The sequence below is a fragment of the Zootermopsis nevadensis genome, unplaced genomic scaffold (genome assembly GCF_977971745.1).
Source record: "Zootermopsis nevadensis isolate Lab colony 2312 unplaced genomic scaffold, Znev_1.0 Znev_ptg000006l, whole genome shotgun sequence".
Lineage (NCBI taxonomy): Eukaryota > Metazoa > Arthropoda > Insecta > Blattodea > Termopsidae > Zootermopsis > Zootermopsis nevadensis.
In genome coordinates, this window is record NW_028259138.1 from 14,254,603 (window position 1) to 14,281,539 (window position 26,937).

Below are 26,937 nucleotides of genomic sequence, written 5' to 3' on the forward strand. Positions count from 1 at the left end.
GTCACAGTGCGCGGTGCATTGTATTGAATCGCATTTCCATGTTTTCATCCACCATAAGAATTGAAGTTCCTTGAAAGGATCAGTGCGTGCATAAGCAATTTTTAACGTTTTATATGCATACTTTAAGGTTATGGTAAGCAAGGCTGTCCTGAATTTTAAGAGTAACCAAGGGATATATCGTAAGCTACGACAAGTCAGTCCGAATGTTATTTCGTGATGTCTTGGATGGTGTAGACCCACTTTCAAGCTACGCTCGGAACACTGCTTTTTATTAAAGATTCTGCCGGAAACAGCAACACTCCCTAACCTGTACCATGTTTTCCACAGTACGTTAATAGGCTATTAATTTCTTTAAATTGGTCCAATTCCTTCATCCCCAGTCTCTATATTCGCCGTCGTTTAATTTCGTGATTTGTAGCAACTTCCAACTTCTTTGTCAGCCTACAAATATTGATCTGCGCATAAAATTCCTTGTACGGAGACCAGAAAACACGTTGCCATGTACACAAAACTCCTGAAATTCTATTGAATTCGTAAGGAAAATGACTGCTTAGCAGCCATTACGGAACAAGAATTATGGCGATTTTTATATAATTGTGTTTGCCAGGCACTAATAAAGTTCTCGGGACTCGTTTTCTGAATATTCTTGCTACAACCTAACCTAACCTAACCTAACCTAACAGAAAAGAAAAGAAGTTGAACGCAAAGACAAAGATTTGCAATTTTGTGGTCGTGAGTCATAATTCCAACTGAAATGGAACGGAATTCTGTGGGCATTTATAACGTTTGTGTATTCAGGCCGTGAATGAGCTGTCGTTCCTCATTGGCACATTTTCAGTCAGCTGCTGACCGGTGTTTGGACTCCACAGACGACGTGCCCGCCAGAAGAGGTGATGCGAGGGACACCGTCAAGGTTTACTTACAGTTCGCGACTGTAATCTTGAGACTTGCGGGGTGAAGGAGGAAAGATTTTAACGCTTCGGACTTCCTGCATTCCTTGCAAGTCTCAAGATTACGGTCGTGGACTGCAACTGCCCTGTGATCTGCGTCTGAACGTAAAAGTAACATACGACCGCGCATTAATAGGTTAAGAATTTTAACTAAGAAATCACGTAATTCTTGACTGTAACTTCAATAAGTTACATTTTCTTGTATTAAAATACCAACGTTTATTGGCAATTCGGAGCATGTCGGAAGGCCTTCCTGTTTTTATAGGGTCTAATTGTAATTTCCGGTTAACCAAAACACGCAAGCGAAGTGCTTGCTAACATTACGTACTTAAACATACGCCTTTTTCTAACATTGCATGAAGTTTTGTGTTCTGGTTTCATAACGACGTTTCGTAACGTGTGTCGTCCACACGGCGGACGGCAGCGAAAAACGTCGCTCCCGCGCGGCACTTGCCTAAAGCATATTTTATTTCCGTTTGCAAATTAAGTCACGTGGTATCACGTCTGATGTATAAACGGAGACAAGGTCTGCGACCAATTTCACAGTCCATTTGATTTTCTATAATACAGCAGCTTCAATTTCAACTGTTTTCTGTATGCACCATTAAATTTTAGTTGCCTTGGCTGGCAGAGAATACAGCGAATGGAATCGGACGAAATTCAGCTTAAGAAGAATATACCAAGTATCATTAATAAATTGATATTTTGGACGTGAAGTAGACTTCCGTTGATCCAGTATTTTATTATTTTGGTCCTGCTCCGAGATTGAAGACTAAGACATGAGCTCTCGTGATTTTCCTCATTCTCTCCTTTCTTATTCCTGACCAGTTTGTAACTTCCTAAACAATTAGTGAGATTTCCCAGTCGTACTTTTTTCCAGATCACCATTTATAATCCATCAATATCATTTATAAGATATTTCACCCTTTCTCTCTTCGTGTACTTACCACTGACTATGTGTGTTCTCATCTTAATTATATAAATTCTCTTATCTTGTACCGTCAATGTCTTGCATATTCTCTTATCATATTAATTTGATTGGCTTAATTTATCTCAATTATTTTTAAAAAAAATATTAATGTATTCATCAGTAATTAACCTTTGTTCCTTAGTGTCCTCTACTGTCAGAAATTTTCGATCTAGTTTGTGATGACATGTAGCCTTGAAGGTTGATCCGAAACGTCGATTGTCATCTTCTGGGTTTTGACATTGTGTAGTCTCATGCGTGGTTACCGGAGTGTAGGTCTACGTTGTCGACCCGTCACAGTGATTGACAATGCGTTTCTCAAAAACGTCGGAAATGATCTCCTATATTACACAGAATCGCAAACCAGAGACCACAATGGAAATATTTATTTTTAAAGCTAATTGGTTTGTAGTGGTTGGTAATGATCATGAATGTACGATACAGAAAGCGTCTCATTGTAATTTATTGGCCCGTATTTATCATGTAAATAAGTGTATCATTTTGTGAGATAAATAGAGACAATGTGAATGTATTGGCTTATTGCAGAATGTAAGGTTTTGTTCGAAACAAAACGAAGAAAGGAGCAGGACAGAATGTAATTTAAATTTCAATGGACGGTCTGTTTCAAAATCGGCTGGAATGCCCGAACGTATGGCTTCTACGTGCCACGAATTCTGCCTGCCACCAGCGAGACCGAGCGGATCCGCCGTGTTTGCGTGTCCTACGGAACCGGAACTGTTCCAACCCGCCGGAAAGAATTCGGCTCTCACCGACCAAGAGGGACGGAAGGCCACAGATCGATTCCTTTGCTTGAAGTTTACGCCGTACATGAAATTGAGGAGAACGCAAATGGAACTTCTGATTACTAAAACACTGACCTTCGTATTTTATTTCGTAGTAACGTTTTGAAGCAATGCACTCCTTTTTTGAGGACTTCGCAAATTTCGGATGACTCAGATTCAGAAGTAGTACTTCGTCTATTGTTCTTTAAGTATTTGACTTAGCTAAGAGATTTGTAGGTTATAAACAAGGTCTCCGCTCTACGGATACAACATTTCTTTAAAATTCTTGTGTCATACTTTAACCAAACATTCGTTCTTTATTATGAAAATCATGAGAAACTGGTAAATATACGTATTGTGAGCAAAATGCGAAATTATTATTTGTTAGAACAATTTGCACAAATAGGTGCAGCCAGGGTTTAAGGTTTAACGCATTTTGTGATATGATTTTCCGTTTTATTAGCTAGTTTGTTTGTTTGTTTGTTTGTTATTTAGTCTGTCCCACGCCTCATAAACATAAATGAAAGGATTCGAGACGTGACGGTGTAAGATCTTATATTCATGCGAAAATGTTTTTGAGCATTTTACTTTCGGTTTTGCCTTTGTATTTCTTTCTTCCTTCCCCACGTCTCGTCCTCTTGAAGTCAAATATTCTGCCTTCCTCCGCTCTTCAACTGCACCTTCACATCCATTTCTCTTTGCCTTTCTCTCGCCTTTCCTTGAATTTTACATTTCGCCCTTTGTTTACATGTAACTGTATTTCCTCTTTTCCGTTCGAATATTCAGTTACGATATTATTCGTGTCTTATTTTATGTTTACTTGAATTTCAGCCGGCTTTCTGTCTGTGTGTCAAGTTCAGTTGCCTCCTATCTGCTAACCTTTTTTTGCGTCACGTGATTAGGTTCCTCGTCTCAAAAGCACCTTGACTTCAGTTTTATCCGGGACAGACTCGAATTTCCATACGTCCCTTCCATCTTTATTTACACTCGTGAAGCGAACTTTTCTGTGACGCTGTAAGGCGCGTTTTTCTATATTCCGGGGGAGAGGGGGGGGGGGGGGTCAGAACGAATTCAAAGAAGAAGAAGAATATGGTATGTGCACACAGACGAGTGAAACGTAGCGGCGTTGAATGTCATGTGAGAGCTAAATAACATAGAATATAATTTCTTGGCACAAGGAGAGCGGAAGTCAGTGGCGAAATCTGGTGTCGTATTGAAAAAAACTCGGCGTCATGAAATTCCTCCGATAGTCACAACAAAATGTTCACGTATTTTGATAATGATTTAGTGTTTTTGTATTATGTGCTGAGTAAAACAGTTGCTGCTTGTTGTACCGGGAACATTTGCCGTTGCGAGAAGATTTAACGCAAACATAAGATTTTAAGAAACCTAAGCACACAATAATCTATTATCTTTACAGAACTGCCTCTAACGGAGATGTTAGTGGTTTATGGAACACCACGGTTCAAATGTCGTGGTTGGTGATTATAAAAATAACGTCTCTTGCATTCTTCCTATTTGCTGCAAACATCACTAGGGCACTGACCACGTCGTGAGCCTATTTAAAATCGAATTCTGCAAAACCTAAAATGAAGATTTTAGATTTCCAAGGCGGTGATTACGAAAATGGCTGTCCGTGTCCTCTGTTAGAGGTTTATCAACGCCCCAGAGATAATAGAGGCAGCAGGTACCTCTGATATCTTGGTACACTTTTACAAGAAATCAGCCACCTTCGACTTACATGCAGACACAAAATTCCCCTCTAAAATCTTTTAATTTTACTTTAATTTTCCCTGTGCGGAAAACTTACCTTAATATAGCGAGACTGAAATCCGGAATAGTCAGTGCAATCCAAAGCACGTGACACGTTTTAAGGGCTCTGTGTGAGCCAAAACATCCATCCGAACGGAACCTCGAGTTTTGTTGATTGTACTCCCTTAACATGCAGACACACGTTGATCCTTTTGCTTGAAATTCGCCATCAAAGAGAAGTGACAAGGGTAGAAGATGAATGAGGGAATTGAAAGGGGACGTGGGGTTGGATTTAAAGGGGGGAGCGGCCACATGTTGACGTCTTATCACAGCCCACTGAATGCCCTTCAGCCGAGTATTGAAGAATTCCCAGGTCATATCGACGTTTTTGCCCGTAATTAACGCACGCTTCAAATATCAAACACGTTTCCTTTTGCTAAGCCCAACAAAGGAAAGGCGAAGACATGTTTTCCTGCTTTCATTTGTATATTGTCTTTCAGCCGATGAGAGGTTTCTTTCAAGCCGTGTTCGCCGTGAATTTTGGATAAAATAAATGTTCGCATTGTTCGTAAAGTTTAAGCCCGTTTATTCAGGTCCATCCAGTACGTGCTGACCTCGATCTGTTTATCTTCGACTCGACACGAGGTGCGATTTTCTGGACACAACGTTCAGTATTAATGTAAACGTCGTAAGCACATTTATCATCATAATTATCATCTTTGTCGTCTCTTTCGCTACGATAGCAGAAAATGGAACAAACGTGTGCGTTGTTGAAATGTTTTATCATTGTTAGTGCTGCTGTCGTACGAGGTGGGATTTTTGACAGGTTGATATAATTTACACCTTAAATAAGAGAGGTGGCAGAACTGTGTTACGTTGGCTAGACCGCTCCGGGCGTGTAGTAGAAAATCCGAAATTGCACAGAGATGTGCGCCGGTCAACATAAAACACAATTTTTTTACAAAAAGTCTTCCTCAGAAAAGGAATTAATAACGGGGGCGTGGTGTCTGTGTGTCCGTATGTACATTTTACAAATTTCTCCTTTCAGAATTATATATCATAAACCGTATTTGTCCAACACAGCCCTTAATTTATTTTAATCTCGTACCTGACCAAGAAGCTGCTAATGTTACAGAAATTCATGCGTTCATTTGATTTTGTTGGTTGTTTTGATCCGAAAGATTTCTCAGTGTGGCTTACGTTTATCAGGAAAATAATATATGCCCCTGTAAATGTAATACCTGCTATCATAAAATTCTAAATAAATGAATATGACGTTCATATTCCCAAATGTCTCTGATGAGTGGTACCACACCTTTTCTAAGTCTGTCATTTATAACAGGGAAATGGTCGGATATTATAATAGACCACGACCTTTTCTTTTCTCAGTCTCCTAGTTTTAATGGTATGTAATATAAAATGATTTACATCGTAAGGAACGTACTTGGAAAATGCTCTGTGTTTTCCTTTTTAATTCGACACAAAAATTGTCTAAATTGTTACTTGGGGATCACTCGAAAAATACTAAATTTAGTAAGATCGTAATCGTAACAAGTACCTGTAAATCTGAAAAGAGAGGTTTTCTTGGAGGGAAAATTAAGGAAATAAGTTGTCATGTGAAGTGTGTGTAAAATATATCGTTTAATTTTGAGTGCGATCTTCATTTTGAACTCCAGTCCTTAATTGTGGTTAGTTAAGTAAATCAAAATTTATCTAGCAATACAAAATATATTCGAACCGTTTCTTTTATGAGGTTCGTAACTGTCCCAATATTTGAATTGCATTTTCGTACGGCATTGAATTTGCTCGGTCATCTAACGTTCCGGAACATTCTCTCTTTCCAGGTCCCAACGTCAAAACTGCCGTCGCCATCCTCAACTGCCTACTTGCTCGACAACTGTGTGTAGAAGACGCATCCTGTTCAGCCATTTTGGAAATTATTCCCCGAGTGTGCGGTTCCGAATTAGGTAGGTAATTTTTATTTATCTTAATTATTTTCCATTTTCAGAGATTTATTAAGAAAGTCATCTTTATATGAACGTATGGAATGTAAGGTTTTTGAAGTTGTCGTCCGTACGTGATGAAGACGCATGGCCTCTGTACAAGGGTCAGCGGTTTGACTCCAGACGATGTGTGATGGTAGCCTGGATTACGTGTCGCGATTTCACGTAGGCCTCTACTGTTGGCACGAGACCTCTAGAAGAGGTTAGTGTTCATCGTATATATCAGAGTAAAGGAACAGCTCCCCACAAGTCAAGTTTCCCTAATTTCACTAAAAGTACAGTAGACTTCCACGTTTGTCCGAATTAAAAAAAGACATCATTAAAATGTGAACAAATGCAGCTCAAATTTAAGTTTTTCTACTGAAGATAAATTGCGAAATTTAACCAAGACAAGTTACGTCAATCGATAAAAGTGATTCCGTCATGGAATATGAACTCAGTTTATGTATTAGTTATGAAGTGTATACATCAGTGGTAATAATTTGACGAGTATCCTACAAATTTCAAACTGTAAAATAATATTAGAAGTAGTGGTGTCTACTGATTAAATTATAAATTTTCATTTGCACTAATGTTATTTACACACAGAAATTCCAACCTAATTACAGTTTTAAATTTGCTAATAGTACCGTTTTATAGGACAGACAGGAAGATTAGCATTTGCCAAACTATAATTACGTATACCTTTAATTTTTTATTCGGGCTAAACTCTCTTGTCACATTAAATGAAACACATAGATTGAGGGCTTTTGTGGAGAGGGTAATGAGGACAGTATTTTTTCAGGAGGCTTGTGATATTAATTGTGTCCTGAGGAACTCCATATTGTGAAATATTCACCAAATATTATGACGATGATAAAATCAAGGCGAATGAGACGGGCGAAGCATTCGGTAGTAGTTATTCAGAATCCATTTTTTTTTGAAATCGTAAAGGTAAGAATAACTTGAAAGAAATATGCATAGGTGGAAGGATAATATTAGACTGGATTTCAAGGAAATAAGGTGGGAGTTTGGGTAGAACTCTTGTAGCTCCGAACAACAACCGATGGCAAGATTCTCTGAATCAGAGTTCATAGCAGACGGGAGAATTTCTCCGCTAGCCGTGCATTCAGTTCGCTTCTTAAGAAGATCTTAATTCCGTGGATTAAGTACGTAAGTTACTTAGTTAACGCTTCTCCATTATTATTCAGCATTTGCTCCGTCTTCTAAGTTGTGCACGCCATTTCCTCCTTAGTGTGCACTTCTCCGAATTACGCGTTATTCCACAGGCGTTAGTGTAACACTAATCGCTGAGTGGTTATGAAATAGTAAATATTCAAAAGTTTTAAAATATTGTAACTCCGATATAAATGCTGTGTGTATATCAGGATAAGACCACTGACTGGTTAGTTAAAAACTCGTAAGTGATAATTCTTTAGTCCCTTGAAGCCTGAATTCTTCTGCTTTTCAGTCAGCAAGGCGAACAATAGTAAATGATTCAGAACTCTAATGCACGTGCGTAGGGACGTAACGTGGAAGAATCGAAAGACGTTGGTTTCCACGTCCTCTGCCCAGTGTCCTTGAACTTTGAACCAAATCGTGTTTGACCTAAGAATACTTCTCAGGCAAAACTGACAAGATTTACTTAAATTAACCGGACCTCTAAGAGAACTTCGTAGGAAATGCTCGTCAGAAGGAAATTGATAGAGTCTTGCAAAGCATGGTGACAATTTCTATCTTCCTGGTTAATTTAACGCTGAACAGTATGACACACTTCTTGAGTAGGAAGGGATGAGAAAGGAGGCCGTTGTGATTAGTTCTAAGTCATTTTACAAAAAACTTAAGCAGATGCAAGCCGTTTATCCGCCTGTAGATGGAGATTAGCTTCATCTAACGGGCTCGAATATGCACGTTCACCTGATGACTGGGGAAGAGCCATCTCCCGAAACATAGCGTATTTTTAGAAAGCCTAATGGCGATTGGAAAAGTCCAAAAATTCTAATTAATAATTCAGTGGTAGTTTTAATCAACGGATATCCCTTGTAGGGCGATGCACTGAATCCCATGATGGAAGCATCGCGTATTAATAAGTTTCCTATCCGTAAGTGATTTATTTTATTTGTCTGGAAAAGTAGAGAAATGAACGCGTTGTTCAGTGGCTTTTAATATGAATATGTGTTGTTAACAAAAGTGAAAAACTTTCATCCTCTGTGTTATCAAGAGTAAAAATTTAAATTTTAGTGTTTGTTACTCTGACATCCTTACAAATTGTAAGGTCTTTTATTTTTATTTTTAATTAAGTAATATACGTGACGCAAATTATAATTTCGGCCGCAAATAGAACATGTTCATTCATAACGCCTAGTTCTTCTGAAAGGAGACGCTCCTTATGTGTAATGTAGCAGTAAACGTCACTACTTCGCTTATTCAAACAGTGCTAACTGCAAGGAGACGTGTGTTGTGTGTGGGTGACCCTTTCTCTTCTGTTTTGCTACCTAAAGGGTATGCTGTAGCATTGTCATGTTATTTTATTGTCATTTTGTGTAATGAAAGGGTTAAGTCTCGTCTTTGTGCACAAAGGTCGGTAGGAGTAATGTTTTTAAAATTTGTTTTATCAGACTGTGTGTTCAGTGTGTCTGATGTTTCCCCGTCAACTGGATTATCACACGTACGCGTTTTGTCAGGGAGAGCTCATCTCCCTAAGGTCATGCTTTGGTGTGAAAGAGAGATTCTCGACTCCAAAAATGTTATTAGCGAAGGAACGCAGCTTAATAATGACGGCTGAATTTTGTACCCCCCCCCCCCCCCCCCCCCCGTGAGGTTTCTTGCGTCGTCACACATTAATTTCGCGATACAAATAAAACGGAGAAGGAAGATTGTGTTCTAAAATGCCTATTATATATTTTTTAATTTTCATGGTTGTAATAAATGACCAAGTGTTAGACTTCACTCACGAATCCCCCTGCTAAGTTCAGCTTTAGACTATTATTTTGGTTCCTTTTCGCAGTTTAGCTTCTTATAATAACTTATATGCAAAGAAGTTGCTGATTATAAGGCGGATGGTCAACTGCTATGAACTCTTCATAGCACAGCGTTTATTATACACGCCGCCTGCTTTAATAGTCAATAACCCACGCATTTCCGTCACAGCGTAAGTTTAAACATTTCCTGAATTGTTTATCTCTGCAGCATTCAACGCGTGGTCTTCGTAATGGAGGTGCATAAATGCTTCGAGATTAAAGGACTTGCAGACTTGAAAAACAAAGACTCCTTGCTTTCTTCAATAAGATAAGACAATAGCTCGGTAGTTTCTTATTCATGCTGATGTCTGCGCAAATAGTGACTTGTTTCTTACACTGAGCCTGCATTACAGCTTAAAAGGTGTTTATGCATATGTTCGGGAGCTTTTGGACACACCTCGGCTTGGAGGCCGGGTAGCTTGATTGAGGTGTTGTGGTTTTATTCAGTTCTTCCTGGAAAATATTTTCACATTCATCTTTTGGCAACAGTTTGATTCTACGCCACTTAATCTGACCAACTACAAAATGTATTAGCCTTTCTTTGAGTTGAATGCTCAGCTGCTATCATCGTCTTTTTAGCCCTGGAAAAGTTGTCGAAATCAAATTAAAACTTAATAAATGCAAATGAGATGATAATGAATGCATGAACATAAGTAGCGTGCAGCCTTTTATTTGTAATCTATTACTGAAGACGCCTAGTGACATTTGCAGTGCAGAGTAATGAAAATTTCAGCCACGCACTACATAATAGAACAAGATAATGCTAATTAACCTTCAGCCAAACCCCATCAAATTTTCTGCGGTTGTGTTTCAGCCCCCAAGCGATCGGATGGGAAAAAACCATGCGCGGATACTTTCGCTAATAACTTTTCCTTTCTCGCTTTTGTACGGCGTGCCTCGAAATATTATTCACCGTTCACACACACACAAAATATAAGAAGAGAAGATAGAGACTCTTAGCCTGTTAGAAGGGCGCCATTTATTTGGCATCCTTTCCCTCTTGTGTCCCTCAAAAATAATTCCAAAACATGCCAAATTCTATCAACGCTTCTACAGTAGAAGATTCTCCCATCCAGCCTCCGTACTATGAATTTTTTACTAATGCGTAACACACAGAATCGATCATAAACCGTATCCTATTATAGAGACAGGCAAATACAATGAAGGACGATTATAAACAGTAAAACTAATGAGGAATTAAAATTTAGCCCTGGAATCAGTTTTCGGTCGCGGAGAAGGGAACTTACGCGTTTGAATGTTGGTATAAATAAATACGTTCCTGCTAAATAATGTCAGATTGTATATTTCACGTTGCACGAGCGTTCTGTTATACATAAGTCGTTTAATGAATGTTAATGTAATATCAAAGCTAACAGTTTAAGGGTAATCGACGTTAAGTATGGTGATTTTTCAAAAGTAAATTTAAGTACGTATTAGCTTCTTTTATGAAGCCTTAAGCTTCATAAGCGGACTGTTTAAGATATTGCATCTGGACTGATTATTTTGGACAGAGTAGACAGTGGTCACAATGGAGGTTCTCCGAAATGCCAAATACATCCTGTACCGCTGTGTGAACCAGATCGGGACATTTTAATTATATTTGAATGCAAAGTAGTGAGGCAGATATTCGCACTGAACACAATTTGAATAAAGTTACTTAAGTAGGAGGTTCTCCGTGTTTAAAAACTGTAATTTGTAGGAGATTACTGAAGGGTAAATATACCTGTGTATACCAGCTCTTCTGGGGGACTTGAAATACTCCAAAGTTAAAACAAAACTTGTAGGTGTATTCATATATTCATATTTAAGGCACAGTATTAATTAGAGTACATTTACAAGAGACATATTGGTTGTAAATTTACTTTGAACATGAATCGCACTTCAGGTGATACAAGAAGTACTTTTAAGAAGATTCTTCTGTTTCATAAGGAGCATAATATTCCTTACAATTATTATGTGCGTGTATTCTCGCACTTATCCGTTTTTGATAGGTTTATAGAAGACTATTAATTACTGTTGGATATTTTCTCTTTTTTCCCCGTTCATTCTGACGAGTTCATATTTGCCCGTAGGAATCGAATCTACTTGTCAAGACAAAAATACAAATTTTGACAAGCGACAGAACGTGAGCGAGGGTTTCAAAATAATCTTGTTTATAAATTTTCTGACGTGTAACTTTTTAAACCCCGTGTGATGTTTTGCTTGCATTGTTTCTTTAACTCCAGAATGGGAGAAGTTGTTCAGAAGTTGGCGTTTCCCTAGTGGCTCGTTTCCAGTGTAAATGGTGTCTGTCGATCGGACATCTCCTCCGTAAAATTTCGGTACATTTGAAAACTTTGAAAGTCTGGCGGACGTAAGACGAGTCTTTGGGAAATAAGGAGACAGTCATTGAGAGACAGGCAGACCGTATCTCAGTCCAAGTCGCGGCAGTGTTAAGGGTTCGGTACCGAGTGCTGGATCAAAGACGGCTCTTGCTTCAAATCGCTGCGCAGATGTTCGTCTGTCGCTTGAATGTAGCGAACCTTGCCCTGCCCGAAACATCAAGGAAACAAAAGCGACGCAGCATCTGAAGTACATCACATAATTTTAGAACAGGGGGAAAAAAATAAACAAAAAAGAAAAATTTCCAACGAAAACCTAATTTCTTTCTCCGGGGGTTTAGCGAGGCAACTTTCGTCAGAATCCCGCAAACATCTTCTACCAAAACTTCCTTCTCCCGTGGCGTCTGGTTGGCTAATTCCACGTACGATGTGGAAGTATCATCTCCTTACTGCAGCTAAGACAAGTCATCTCAAGGTTCCATTATAGAAACTCGGAACAAAAGGGTTTTAAGCGACATCTCTAAAAGGAAAAAAAAGTATATTTTTTTTATATTCTGCTCTTTCCTGAAATAATTGTCTTTCTTTGTTTCTTCCTGTACTTCGTCCTTGTGTCTTTCTTCCTACTTTTCATGGGCTTTTATTAGGTCATCGACGTTGCTCTAAGCTTCATAATTCTCCATGGCTTTCAGATGCTCATCATTTTACGTGTTTAACGTCGGAGATGTAAATTCACTTGATCTGCACCCAGAAACATGCAGGCTTTTTTAAACTGAGAGACCTCTGTAGGCCTACTGTAAAAGACGATTCACGCAAGTTTTTTTTTAAAATTACATTCATCTTATTGCAGATAGTACCAGGTAAACGCCATCAATGTTATGTTATAATTAGTTAACTACTCTTTATATAAACCAACCATTGATAACATTCTGCAATTTTGGATACGAAACTGTCGTGTTCTTGACAATAGAAATGTGAATTTGATCTCGCGAGGAACACAATTTCCTTAATATTTTCATAGTTGAAGCAAATGTTCGATAACTATTCTCCGTCTCCCTTGAAATGACATTGAAAATCATGCCAAATAGTTTGGAAACTTTAATACCAAAGCTTTCTCATTAAGTACCCTATGGTAGGCCGATTTCATCAAGTGGAGATGTATATATTTGGTGTTCGGAATGTTTTCTTTCAAAAACTTTGCTCCAGCCTCATGTTGTGGATGAAATTAAACTTCTACATTATTTTCCGTTTCTACGCAGTCAAAACAAACTACATTAGCCTCTTATTTATTTCATGGCAGTACTACCCATCATCGAATAGAACTGTTTGTAACTCATTTTGATGTCAGTAAAATTTGTTTACTACATTTAAGAAGTATTTGTCGCAGTCTGGTAATATAATCAGAGTATCTAATATTGTAATATGATAAAATTATCTGTTCGTTAAAATATAATAATTACAGTACAGAGTAAGGAAACTTTTAAAGTTTAAAACAGGAATCTCGAAAAACTTATGAATGAAATTAAAATACTAAAGATATCTATTAATTGTGAATATGCACAAATTATAAGTTAAGATCTAAGCATGAAACGTGGATATAAGAACCACGTCACAAATGTTAAGATACAGGGTGAGTGTACTATGATGGATGTTTGCAAAGGAGTTAAGTATTTGATATACAGAGTGTCAACGAAAATTTCTTTTACACCTAAACGTCGATGCTGTTGCTGCCTGCAGCGGGCGTATGAATGTTCATTCAATTTTTTCGCTCCTTTCCAAATTCGCGTCGAAAATGAAAGCACGTCCCTACGTGACTTAACGGAATGCCAACGACCAACTTGCTTGTTCGTTATTATTAAGTGAAACGCAGTTTGCAATGCGGTGTTTTAGGAAAATTACCTAAGACTTAGGACAGAGAGAGTTGCGCGGTTCGTAACCACGAATCCCAGAGTTCATTTAAGAGGTTGTGACGTAGTGCTCCATTCACACGTCTCTGTCGCGTTCTCTTGAGGCACACTTTGATCAAACACATTATTACCAGTCCTTACATGCGAAGGGCGGTTTACAAATGACGTGTACTGTTTAACCATACATACAGGCGTCGGTTATCGAGTTGCAAAAGATGCTGAAACTGGAGACAACTAACTTCAGGTTCGAGTTTCAATGTAATGTTTGATTATAGTTTAATGATACAGATTTAGAATTTTTACGGTAATATAATTTAGTAATTTGAGCAGTGGAGTGTACGAAATCATAACCACGTGATCTGTGATCCCTTTTAGGATTTTAGTGGCTGAATGAATCTGCAGAGTGGTCACAAGACGCTGGAATGTTCTGTAACATCTAAAAATGAGATCTTTTTTTAGGTGCCAAAACATCTGATAGTACATTCTATACAATCTTCGCATTTTACAATGTTTTACATTTACATTTGTTAATTCTATTTGTTTAAGAACTTCTCAGTACTCTAGTGAGAACAAACCTAACTTACTGGCAAGTCTGGTCTTGTGCTGGGGTTATTTTAGTAATCATCTACTCTGACTCTGCTGTCTATGAGTAATCGAAGGGTGTTTAAGTACAGGGAAAACTAAGAAATAAAGATCGAGTAGTTTAGTGACCAGCTTCAAACTATGAACCAGTATGCAATGTTTGAAGTTGGTAAGTGGTAAGCAGTGAAGCCATAAACAATTACGATTTACTTGGAGAATGTTGGGCGCGGTATATCGGCAGTAAAAACGAACAAAATGTTTTTTCATTGCGACAATTCACTTTAATTAATTATCCTCTGAAAGTAAATCGGCAGCTTCCTTCAGTATTTTACTGAAATTAACTTTATATTTTGATGATCTCATTCGCTAGAATTTTATACAAAAAAGAGGTTTTACCACTGATGTGTTAGTCTAATATAAACACGTTTCATGTATTATTTTAAAAATTTTGTTTTAACCAACATTTTAATACATTATGAAAATGCTTCTCACTTTGTGATAATATAATTCTGTTTCGCCTGATGTTGTCTTGTGCATTTCGCCGCGAAACCAAATGCGTTTCATAACGTTCTTTACATTTTAAGTATCGGGAACTTTTCCGCGTCACATTTTGAAGCTTCGTACGTGTGTCGTATCACGAGTCGCAAAGATATTTTTCCACAGGACGATGAGAATTGGAAGGGGTGACGTGGAATGAGAAGCAGAAACGCAGGGATAGAGGAGCGTCATAAGTCAAATGCTGGAAAGGAGACTGAGATAAGTTATCTCACTTGAATAATCATGGGGAGGCTGAGAGAGGAATGGCACACGCCCAGATGAGGGTTTCTCGCTCGCCGCTTTCCATAAAGAGGGCGAAGACGAAAGGTGATCTCCAGTCACTCAGTCGCGTACGAAGAATTCTCAACGTCAGTTCTGTTTTCTGCTTCCAAACCAAAATATTAATCATAATGAATACGTATTAATATTTCATGATCTGAGCCTATTACCTGTTTTACTAAATTCCTTACTCCTGGTAGGCATTCGATGTCATCGAAATTCGAATTGAAGCCGGAACTAGTTCATTTGATTATTATTATTATTAAACGAGATTTTTATCAGTTGCTTCAGAAAAATAGTGGCTCCTTCATGTCGGGGAATGTCCGCCTGCATCCTCATCCTATCCGGTTAACCATTTGCAATCATCCTGCAATTTGGCGTTAAATATTATTTTCTTTGATTTTAGACATGTCTCCGATTGGAGATGAGATTTGAAGGTCGGTGTTATCACACATTTCAGGAAAGTGATGGATGTGGACGGAGGTGGATGAAACACGAGTAATTGAAAGAAACCTGCCGGAAATGCCAGTTTATCCACCACAGAATCCACATGGATTTAATTCCATGCTTTCATATGGCAAAAATCCTTCGTCCGAATGCATGAACCACGGCACTGCCGTATAACCGAGTGTTTAATTTTTGTCGTCCAATCACGAGTCCTGCTAAGCGTCCACATAATTTTAGGCCGCGTGTAGTTTGAACCTTCAGCGCGTCAGTGGCGTTTTGTAGGGAGGCAGACGGAGCCCTTCACAAATCCACACAACAAGAACTTGGAAAGGGTTCTCACGATGGCGTGACACAGTAGGATTTGGTTTACTAAACGTCGTATACATTTTAACCTTGGACGATGGACAAAGTCCACAAACCCAACTTGGACAGGAGTGTAAGTCAGGTGACCTTAGCGGCCATCGAATTGGGTCTCTCCGGCCAGTAGCATTTGATGTTCGTCAAGGAAAAAGTATTAATGAACTGACGCTCAGCCGAATTATAAGCAGACAAGCGGCGACTAAAGAAAGTGAGACAATTTTCCATTAGTTTCCATAGGCTTTTCCGCTCGAAGTTTTAGTTCAAGTTATACAAAAATTTCCAAGTCATTAAATAAGTTTCAAATTGCAGAATAATCACCAAAATTTTGGTTGCTGACTTGTTAATTTGTAGTTTGTGAATGTGTTTGCATCGGTCCACTTGTTTTTTCGAAACATTTTCAATATTTGTTCGACTTTGTTTACATCTCGTGTTAGTAACGAGCGCCATTAGCACGTTTCATGCCTGGGGGCGGTGTGACAGATATTGTCCTCAACGAGAACAGATGAAGAAGTTTTATTTGCTGTGTCCATCCGTACTTTGAGGTGATGGAGCCACCTCTGTTGAGATGCGAGCCTCGAGCCTCGTTCGGCAGATGGGTAACGATGCTGCTACTGAGGGCGTGGTCGTGGGGGTGGGGCGTGGGGGGTCGGAGGTGGCTGAGATGTTGCCACTGCTGCTGCTGCTGGCACGAACGCTGCCTGTGGTGGTGACACATTCATTAGCTGTCTCTGGCACTGCGCCCCACCAAACCCATCTCGATCTCGACGAGGTATCTGCAGCTTCTGTTCATAGAGCGACGCTGGCCCCACGGATACGCCCTCTCCATTTACGCGTAATTAAATTTGGAAACAACAATTGCGACTTGGAGAGGGCATTCTTTGAAATAATTTTCGGGGTCGTGTGTTTTCTTCACTGACGCCTGAACCAATGTAATATTCAAGTGTCGTTAAACCAAAAATTATAGAAGCAAATGGCTCCATAATTTATGGCGTTTATGGAATATTTTTACAAAGATAAACTCAAGGACGAAATGTACGGAGCATGGAGATCCCAGGGGGAGAATAGTAGTGCATAGCAAGAAGTAGGCTTTGATCTGTGATGATATTAAATACAGAGTAATGGACAGATTTTGGACGTTTCGGACTAAATTCATGTGGCAAAGTATAGGGGACAGTGGCGGACACTGTGTTTACGGTAATGATCATTCAGGACCCGTAAAAGGCGGGAAATTTATCGACCAGCTGAGCCTTGTCAATAACTGCTACAGGGTGTTAGTTACTTTGTTGATTAGTTAGTTATCCAGTTTTAAATATTTGGCTCTAAATGTTATACAAAGTACCTCCAAGGGACCAGAACCCTACCATCAGAGTGCTCAGTTCGAGACGATCCTGAGACATTTCCAGTTGTCTCCCATCTTTTATTTCTGTAATGGCTGCCTCTGTGTGTTTCTCGATATCTCAGAAAGGTTTCCCAGAAGTTCTGTATAATGTCTTGTTTAAGCAAGAATGTCTTAAAACCTGCGCAAACAGCAAGGTTCATACTGAGTCGTAGGTTGCCCATTTGTTTGATTCGCATTACCACGAAAGTATTTCGTCCGCTTAGTCTTCAGACACTCTCCGCCCTGATTTAAGTCTGTAACGTCGCATCCCAGTTCATTCATCAACATTAGCTCACCTGATTGATGATCGCCGAAGTTCCTATCAATCAGGTCGCTTCGTTATAAATTCAGATTTTTTCAGTACATCGGAATTTGTTAAATGTAATGTAGCATCTTACTTGTCTGCTTCCCTATGCATCTTTTGTAATTATTCGTGTTCACCTCGGAGAACGCGGTGCTGAAGAACCTGGAGCCCCATACATTATTAGCAGAACCACGTGTTCAGTTACGTCAGATGTTTGAGCAGAAAGCCGCTGGGGCGCTTCGGAGGAACGCGTTAATGAAAATCGAGACGCCTCGACTCTTGGCTGTTCAGTCTTGCAAACGGGGAACGTCTATCATCCTATGTCTCCCTCAGAAAGCATAATATTCTGATAATAGGAACGCAAAGTGCGATTAGTTTCTACGGTAATTCAGAACAATTCAGAAAGAGAGTAATTACGTCCACACAATGGGTTACTGTAATAATAATCTTTGAAATATAATTGACGTATGTTTATGTTTTATATTCGTCTTTTTACATCGCAGTTAAGTGCGCCCTTAAGCACACAATCGTAACATCTTTTAATCTAACAAGGCCTTCTTTCTAAACGAGGTACCCCCCCCCCCCCCCCCCGTTTCTTTTAATAGACACCTCAGTTAGTAGAATCTCGGGTGACGGAGGTCGCTCATCAGACATCGCACACAGGGACAATGATGAAAAGTCGCGAGGTCCTGAAGCCACCGAGCTTGATAAGTCCCCAGAATACCCCTCTTCGAACAGTGAGGTAAGCCCTGGTCGGAGACACTACAGGGCCAGGAAGCAGACAGAGCAATGTGGGGCAGACCCACGAGACGTCATTTGTCATCAGCTGCCAGCACCCCCCCCTCTTTTCCTAGCCGCATGCCCCCTCACACCATGGCGACAAGGTGGAGATCGAGATGGTCCTTTGGCCTGGGGAAAGGAACCACAGAAAACCTCGCAGTAAAGCAGATTGCAGGGACAGGTGTACCAACGTTTTACCTCATAAATAAACCATAATGAAAATTAGGAGGCTTAAAGAGAATTATAACGAAGGCTGTTAAACCGTTTTAACCTTCTTTCTTATATTCAGTTCCAGACGTCTTTGTTCGAAGAACTTACTCGTCTTAGCAAACGCGCCTTGAATCACGTTTAGTCCGGTCTTTTTCTCACGGTGAACTGAGTAGGAAGTTCTCATTTTTAATTCAGAATTGAATATCCATTACCCTCTTATATTCTCAAGCGCCCTTTTCCGCCGTCTTTAGTGTCTCATCGCACAGAGATGCTGTGAAAATTTGTACACTTTATTATCTAAGTAGCAGATTCTTCTCATTTTATTATTATGTTGGTACAGTGACTCTAGCTTACAAATTAATTTTTCGAGACTTAACATTGATGTAAATCGACCTTTACAAATAATTCAATTTTATTACGACTTATAGAATTTAGAAATTGTAAGTTACGATTTGGAATACAGAAGACGTGGTTTGAAAATAAACAATAGAAGGATGTTTCGCTATTCTTGTAAGTTATTCCTATATTTATTAATTTGTGCGCTGATGGGCTTGGCGTTGTAACATCGGTTCAAATATTACATTAACTCGGCTTAAACCTGCCAATATTTTCGATTCCCATGTATTTGGGTTCGTCACCTTGTGGCTGAGAAGACGAAAGGTAATTAGAAAGTCACTCAGTGCACTTATAATTGCGTACAGTTATAAGTTTGTTGGAATAAAATAATTTTTCTTGTTTATGGGCAAACATCTAGCAGGAGTTGCTCTGCTTACCTACATTCCTATTACAATCTTATTTTACTAGATTTGTTCTCACCCTTAAAAATTTCACTGAGAAATCGTTACCCCTGAGAGGCACATAATAACGTGACTGTGTGCAATCTAATTGCCTGTAGAAATGGAAGGTGACGCTCATTCACACTCAGATCAATTTACACCCATGGCGATTTCGTTTTTTACCGGTGACATGAGCAAAACAGCGAAGGTACAACCACCACTAGACAAAGCCTTGACATTTTCCCAATTTCTTCACACTTTGGTAAACGGTTTCCAATGACATCCGCGAACCGATTCACTCCCTCCCACAGCCAGCGTGGCGCCTTAAAATTGTGTGAAGAATGCATTCAGAACACTTTGGCATCACAAAACACATTTGTAAGTCCTTATAAAATCGTTTTAATATGTGTCCTTCATTATTAATGTATAGAATTGTTTCACAAAAATGTTCAGTATAATGCTGCTGTGATGCATGGACCATCTTGCAAGCATCCATGAATTATTTCAAAGCCCAGAGTTGCACTGAAAATGAACGAAGAAATTAAAAAATTTCAACCCCGTTTTAAAAGTAATTTTTCTCACACTTTGATATGCCGAACCGTATGTAACTTAGTGACCATACTCAACGTATCTTTGAGGTTGGAGACAGGCCAAAGTCTAGTCACACGCGCAGCAATATAAGTCCCGGGGATTTCCGAATAGAGGGGTTTAAAATTTTCAAGATAATTCGAAGGTCATTTCTTCAAGCGCATATTTCTGCCGATCTGCGGGCAACTCACCCCTGCTTTCTCATTATTATGTAACAATTCTTGCTTCTTGCTTTTATTTTCATTAAACTTCCCGTTTTGGGCCAGTGGTCCATTTTTAGGGTTCAAGAAAATTAAAATGTTAAATATTTATTGATACTTAATATTGTAAATTAATATCTGACGCTCTGACTTTGTGAGAGCTAATCACGAACTGGCAACGCTTATTGTAAGAATTTTCATTCAGAAGTAATCGTAATTTGCCACCAAAGTGCCAACACATTCGACCTCAAAACTCATGGTCTGACTTTCGAGAACGATTTCAGTGAATGAGATTTCTTCCCCTAAACCGATTTACTTTCAAAAGCAAAGAATCAGTGTATAAAGTTCACTTGTGTGTTGTTGTGATAGCAGAGTCGTTGTAAAACAAGTATTCTTCCACAAAGCAGTGTTCTCTTTACAGAACCTAGGTGCATGTCTCTAAGAGGCCATGTTGTCATTACAGAAATGCAATTTCCTCTTTTAATCGCGTGGAAATGTAAAATTGTCTATTAGCGTTTTCACTGCAGTTCCTACCATGTTTCCTTCGTTTTAGAATCGATAAATGAAACGACAGTCGACAGTGTATCAAACGATCACATTCTTTTTTAACACGATGCCGATAAAACAGCTTTCTGCAGTTTTTGTTCGCTCAGCCACGGTATTCCCCGTTCCTTCGTCTCATTGTTTCTTGCTCATTAACTAATAAGATTCGGGATTATTTAGGTGATGACGTAGCCGGCTCTGCCCTCGTTGCCTGAAAACGTAGTTTCTCAGTTGTTCAGATTAGCTGTGCTGTAAATTTGTCAAGTAGGAGTTGTCTGTGATACTTGGCTGTTAATAATTCACAAATATTAGATGCACGGAAAACGTTCCTCGCTTGTTTTCCGACGGACTCGCCTAGTTTAGCAACGAAGATATTTTTAATCATTGGGCGGGTAGACACAAAAATAAGTTCAAGTACTTTCCTTGTTACTAAACTACGAACATTTAATTCAACTAGTGGACGTGATAACCTCATGGAATAGGATACACACATAACAAGTTAGGAAGTGAAAACTTTCGGATTTATTGAAACGAAATGAAATCCTGTAGGATCTTTGCTTCGGAATGTCTCCCGTTTTTGTGTTCCGGGCAGCAATTACAAACGCTATTTCGTAATTAACATTAAATTATTTCGTGTAATTAGAAAAGTAACTTCCATGAATTTGTACGTAAACGATGTATCGAAGAAACCTGTAATAAGTCAGCGAATGAGATGGTATGAGAATCTCTAGTCAGCCCTGGGTAGAAACCGCAAATTTGTAACAGTGGAATCTGTAATCCAGTTACAGAATTTGATAGACAGGTAACATTGAGACGAACTAGGAAAAGCTCTTCAGTGAATTAATGTAGACCGTGATGGAAAATTTAAGTTTCAGTGAAGTTTTCGTTCCGATTAAGCCTATTTAATATGTATTTATGCTAAATTCAAAGTCTGTTTTAGAAACAGTTAATTTACATTTGAAGTAGTTACTTTTCCAAGGGAATGTGATAGTAGATTTGAGGAGTGGGCTGTGATCACATGTGACTTGGATTCTGTTCCGGTGAAACATACGTTCAGCCTTCTCGAGTTAGTGAATCCGTTTGGAAATATAATGCATTAGCCTTAATGTAGTTACTTTTTTACTAAGGACGTACATAATAATACGGTAATTTGTGTTTCTAGACGCTTCATGCATTATGCATGTTTGTGGGAGAAAGGGCTTCGAGGTTTTCTGTGTTATTTATGCATAATTCTGCAGCTGAGGAAATGCGATTTCATGAAGCAAATCGTTAGGATCGTTGCGACATTTTGACGCCAGCGATTAAAAACAAAACTAAGTTCAGCATTAAGTGCTTCAGAGTCTGTGTGTGTGAGGGTTTGTAGTGGAGTGATTTGGAACAACAAAATTATATTATTTCATCGTTAGCAATTGTTCACAGCTTAACAACAGCGCGTTTAATTATTTCAGCTGTTTTTCACATTTAAAATTTTATGCCCCGTAGAACCGTTACAGTCACGTAGTCCATCCTGTTGCTTATGTTTATTAAAATTCTCAAGAAATAAGCAGTCATTTTTCGAAGTTATATTTAGATATTAACTGCAGTAGAAATAACTAATACTTCTTTCCGAGCTTTTCTAAATCTAGTCGTTTTTTCATAAACTAAAAATGTGTCTGTAAAATAATCTTCGGATTAGACAACATGGTAAGTATTGTCTGTAAATCAGAATTTATCCGTCGCTCGGAGTCTCTTTCGCTGTTGGCCTGATGTCAGTTTTCCTCAATAAAATAGTCCACAGAGTATTAGAGTAGGGAAATATACACAGCTTGAATAATGGTAGTGTCCTTGTCACCAAGGGCTACTTTGAATCTACTTCCGAAACCAAATAGACAAACTGAGATAAATTGCCGCGTCACACATTGTGCAGTTTCTAAATAGGACGAGACAAAAACATCCACATAACAAATTCACTAAGCCCTTTCGTCTGCGTTGAAAAAAGTAGGAAGAGATCTAGGACTAGTTTTTCTTGAGTGACGTTAATTGGAAAAGCGTTGAACTGAACTCCCTTTTCCGTGCCTGTTTATTTTATTTTATACGGCTATAGAGACTGGATAGAATTCTCCGTCGACCAAAACCCGGTTTCAGACATTCCGTCTTATAATAATTCAGAAATGGGTTTCGGTGCTCAAGTTGTGTATTACGTCCGTCTAAAAGTGCGCATACATTTCATAAAATAAGATTCATGCGCCTAAGTCACAAATTTGTCTTTAAAAAACGCCGTAGCCTTACCTCAGTCGCAGTGCAGTTCATTTAAGTCTAGAAATTATTGACGCCATCTTTTTCTTATTTCATCGCGTTCCATTGCTTGGATCTTCTGGTCTGTAAATATTCTTTCTGTACATTACAGCTGTCTTAATCTCTCGACTGTGCCGAATAACGTTTTGATCTTCACAGGGTTTCTTTCGTTGTTTTGATTCTCTTATTAAAACTAATGCGCTCGAGGAGTTCATGTCGGGGTAACGCAGGGTGCCTGACTCCCAGGAATCTACGGGCTCAAATCTCCGCCGTGAACTAGGCTACCCTCAGTGAAGTTGTCCGTGGTTTTCTTCAGTTCCAGGTGAAATGTTGTGTAACATCACCAGTTACTCGAAGACTCTTTCCTTCTGAATTTATCGTTCGCAGTTTTCGTCACATTATTTATCATTAAGTAATCTTTGTAGTTGATACAGCATGATTGAAATTCGCAACGCCTATCCCACACCACCTGGGGCAGGATTATGGGAATTGAGCGGTGGCGGAATGTTTATTAGCAGGACACAACCGAAGAATTCAGAGAACATCTTATTCCGTCGTCCACCGGGATTGAACCCAGCTGTTCGCGATGAGAATTTGCCTGAGCAGTGACAGCCAGTTTCCAAAAATCCGGAGTATTATAACATAAATCTGCCAGTATAATTACAACCAGTCACAATGCAGGAACAGAGCGAAATTCCGACACGTTGCGTGTTCCAGACAGTCGACAACATCGTAGTCCCTCGTCAGCATTCTTTGGTGAAATCAGTGCCTTATTGAATACAGTTTCCTCGGGAAAAAGCGTCTTCATTTCACGAGAATATTTTGTGGAGTCAGTGACCGTGGAAACTGACTTACTGGAGGCTTGATGTTAATTATTCTAAAAATAAACATCTCATGAGACACAGGAAGCGTCTCGTCGTATTTCCATAGCTAAAAAATCAATACGCCAGTCCTCACACTTCACACATTCACTTCATTGGCATAAAAGCTGAAAATGGAGTTGCTTATGATGAAGTAGTACAGTTTCAACGGAGATGAAATTCGCTTATCGTGAAATATCCAATTGATATTATTAACAAAGTTGTCCAAAATATTAGAAGAAAAACACTGGCTTTTGAAGTAGACGCTTCCTGGGTCTTTATTTGAAATAAATGTTCTCTGTTCTGTCGTACAATTCAGCCCTCTTAAAAGCTGTTTCGCCGATGAACTAACCGCGCTTCTAAAAGGGGCAATAACAATTTCAAGTTGATATGTGGGGAAGGGTTGCAGGTGGAAACTGTTACATTTACTACGTTGCTAGTATTTAAGGAAATGACGAAGTGTGACTGACGTAGACGAAGAGAAGTGGCGCCTTTGTACACACTGCACAAAGGAACAGAACGAATGATAGATAATGTCAGAATGTTATACATAGATCAAAATGAGGAATGCAATGATTCTGCCTCCCCATTTCTTTGTTGGAGAATGTTCATTCCAAATCGCCGTTTGTGATGGCATTAACAATGAATTGGATGGTGTATTTAACGTGTAGAGGTCATTGAAGTACTGCAGAATGACCATATTATTGATTGTGCCTTTCTATACAACACCATTTTAAATTTGTCATTGTCAAACATTGCTGAGAACAAGATGGTAGCTTCCTGAACATCAACACTTTACTGTGAAGAGCGAAATACTGCAGTATATTCACTGAAGAGTTGTACATTTGGATGTTCCAAGGGTGCATGTAATTTTAAGGTTAGAAAGTAGGAGTTATTACATAGACGTGCACTTTGCAACACCGTGGCTAAATATGGGAACCGAATAAGTGTTTGTCCTTACTCGAAAGATTATTTGTGGCTCTGGTCGAGTCTGGACTGACCACTGAATCTCTTATTATTAACACGAAACAGACCCGGAGTTGCGATTTCAGTCTTTTGGTTTGGATAAATTTGTGTTAACTCGCATTTAACATAGCAGAATAATAAGTGCATATTCCTTAGGGCAACCAAGAGTCTTATGTTCTCTGCAGTTCACAAACAGTCGCCGAATCCTCACTGTTACAAATCCCGATGCTTCGCCAGAAAAACAGAATTTAAATTAAATATTGTCACAGGAATGTGACTTAAGTCGAACACTCCGTGTAGTGGGTAGGTGGTCTTTTTAACAAATGTAGGTCATTAATATTCAGAAAAGTGTCATTTCTGACTTACCTATATAAACCAACGTCTCGTCATCTCTAATTAAAATAATTAATCGGAATAAAATTGGATCGGGATTCCTTAAGATCGAATTTCTGATGCTCAGAAGAATAGGCCCGTTATATTAATACTTAAACGTAGAAGCATTGCTAAGAGAGACAGTGTGTCCAGAAAGTGATTCATATATTAAATTTTCCTTCATGTATAGGTTGGCGATCGTCGCATAATTCATGGCACTGTGTAGACCTTTGTCTGGATCTTGTGGGGAAAACTTTTACGTTGCCCAGTTTCGCCGCGATTCGATTCAAATTTATCCTGAGTACAGGTAGCACATTTTAATACTCCGTTCATCTGCTGTGTATTAAAAAGGAACCTTAAAACGTAATATGATTCAGCACCTTTAATACAGAGGTAAGCGTCGTGAAAATGAAACTAGAACAGACTTCGGATGAAAATGGGATATAAGAGAATAAAAAAGTATAATCATCCCGTATAACCTGGTTCATAATATCCGCGGCTCCTTTTGTTAGCAGAAGTAATTACGCAGGAAGGAGACTTGTGGCCCATATTAGGGTCCTGGAAGGAAGCTAAGCCCTCGTGATGGAGAGTGCTACTATTTGCCAGAAATGAAGTCGGAGCAAAATAATAATCATTACCTCTCGCCGTTTTCTGGTTTGGGAACGCGGATATGTCTTCGTAGACGCTAATTAAAAATGGGCCTGCTGGCTTCGATAAGAGATTTTTGTGTACGTAAAACAGATCACGAATTTCGACGTATACAAGTTAAAATCATGTTAGTAATTTCAAGATTTGTGCGTTCGTCGTAGCGCCGTGTAGTCTGGTATAATTTTAACAGCCGATGAAATTTAGCCCTGAAGATGGAGACTTCTGTTTATACCTTCGAGTGAACACGGCGCCATAACCCTGAAGAATAAAATCTTCAATCTCGCCGCCGTGAGAATCTTAAATCTCCATTAACATTGTATTCGTCTGTGGCTGGACGCCGGGAGGTTCTCTCCGAAATTTCGCCTGTCCTTTTATCCAAAAAGTTGACTGTCCGAAGGACTTATTTCCGTGAAAGTGTTATTTACGTTGTGGGAAGTTGTACGTCTTCCTCCCCAGAGCCTAATAATAGTCCCGAGAACTCGAGTTATCGGACCAGTAATAATATAACCTTCCTTAACACAAGAATATCAATATGAAAGCCTTCAAAATTTTAGAACACAAACGGATTTCTATTCTGTGTAGAACTCTCTTCCTGTAAATGCTTATAACATGCAAATCAAACCAATACTTCATCAGGGCTTTCTCATCGCCAAGGCGATTATACCTTTTCATCGCCGACGACAGGGACTGTGGTTTGCGAGTTGTACTCAGCCAAAAGCCTGTCTCATTTTATGTCAGGCGCAGGGTTGACGTTCTTGTAACAAGTTTTGCAATAGACTCACCTTTATAGCTGCCCAGGGTTCTTATCCATTTGTTTCAGTTCCAGCGAACTGCAGTCACCTCGACAGAAATCCGGTGCCAGCTAACCTCCTATCACATCTCTCGTTCTTCTGTGTCTCTTTTCGCATAAGGCATGGTATGCATTCGTGTTATTTATAAATACGCCACAGATGTTGGATGTTTGTAGTTTGCCATAGTCCGATCATTTTAATGTCTGAATGACTCTCTTGAGCAGGCCGTAATGGCTGTGTCATGGTTGTCCAAGATTTGTTATTCTTCAATCATATTTATTCTACAACCACCTCATAAAATACAACGAATGGTCTAGTAGGCTTACTGAAGGCTTGGGTATATCACACAGAATTATTGATAAAG

General features: G+C 39.1%; 1 protein-coding gene across 6 annotated transcripts in view; it reads left to right on the forward strand.

The window, feature by feature from the left end:
* Window positions 1–26,937, forward strand: part of Gfrl (Glial cell line-derived neurotrophic family receptor-like) — a 557,991-nt gene that overhangs the window by 351,897 nt on the left and 179,157 nt on the right. For all 6 annotated transcript variants that reach the window (XM_087343770.1, XM_087343769.1, XM_087343772.1 and 3 more), the window contains exon 2: window positions 6,296–6,418. In XM_087343770.1, the coding sequence (XP_087199896.1) occupies window positions 6,296–6,418 (123 nt within the window). The remainder of the gene's footprint in view (window positions 1–6,295; window positions 6,419–26,937) is intronic.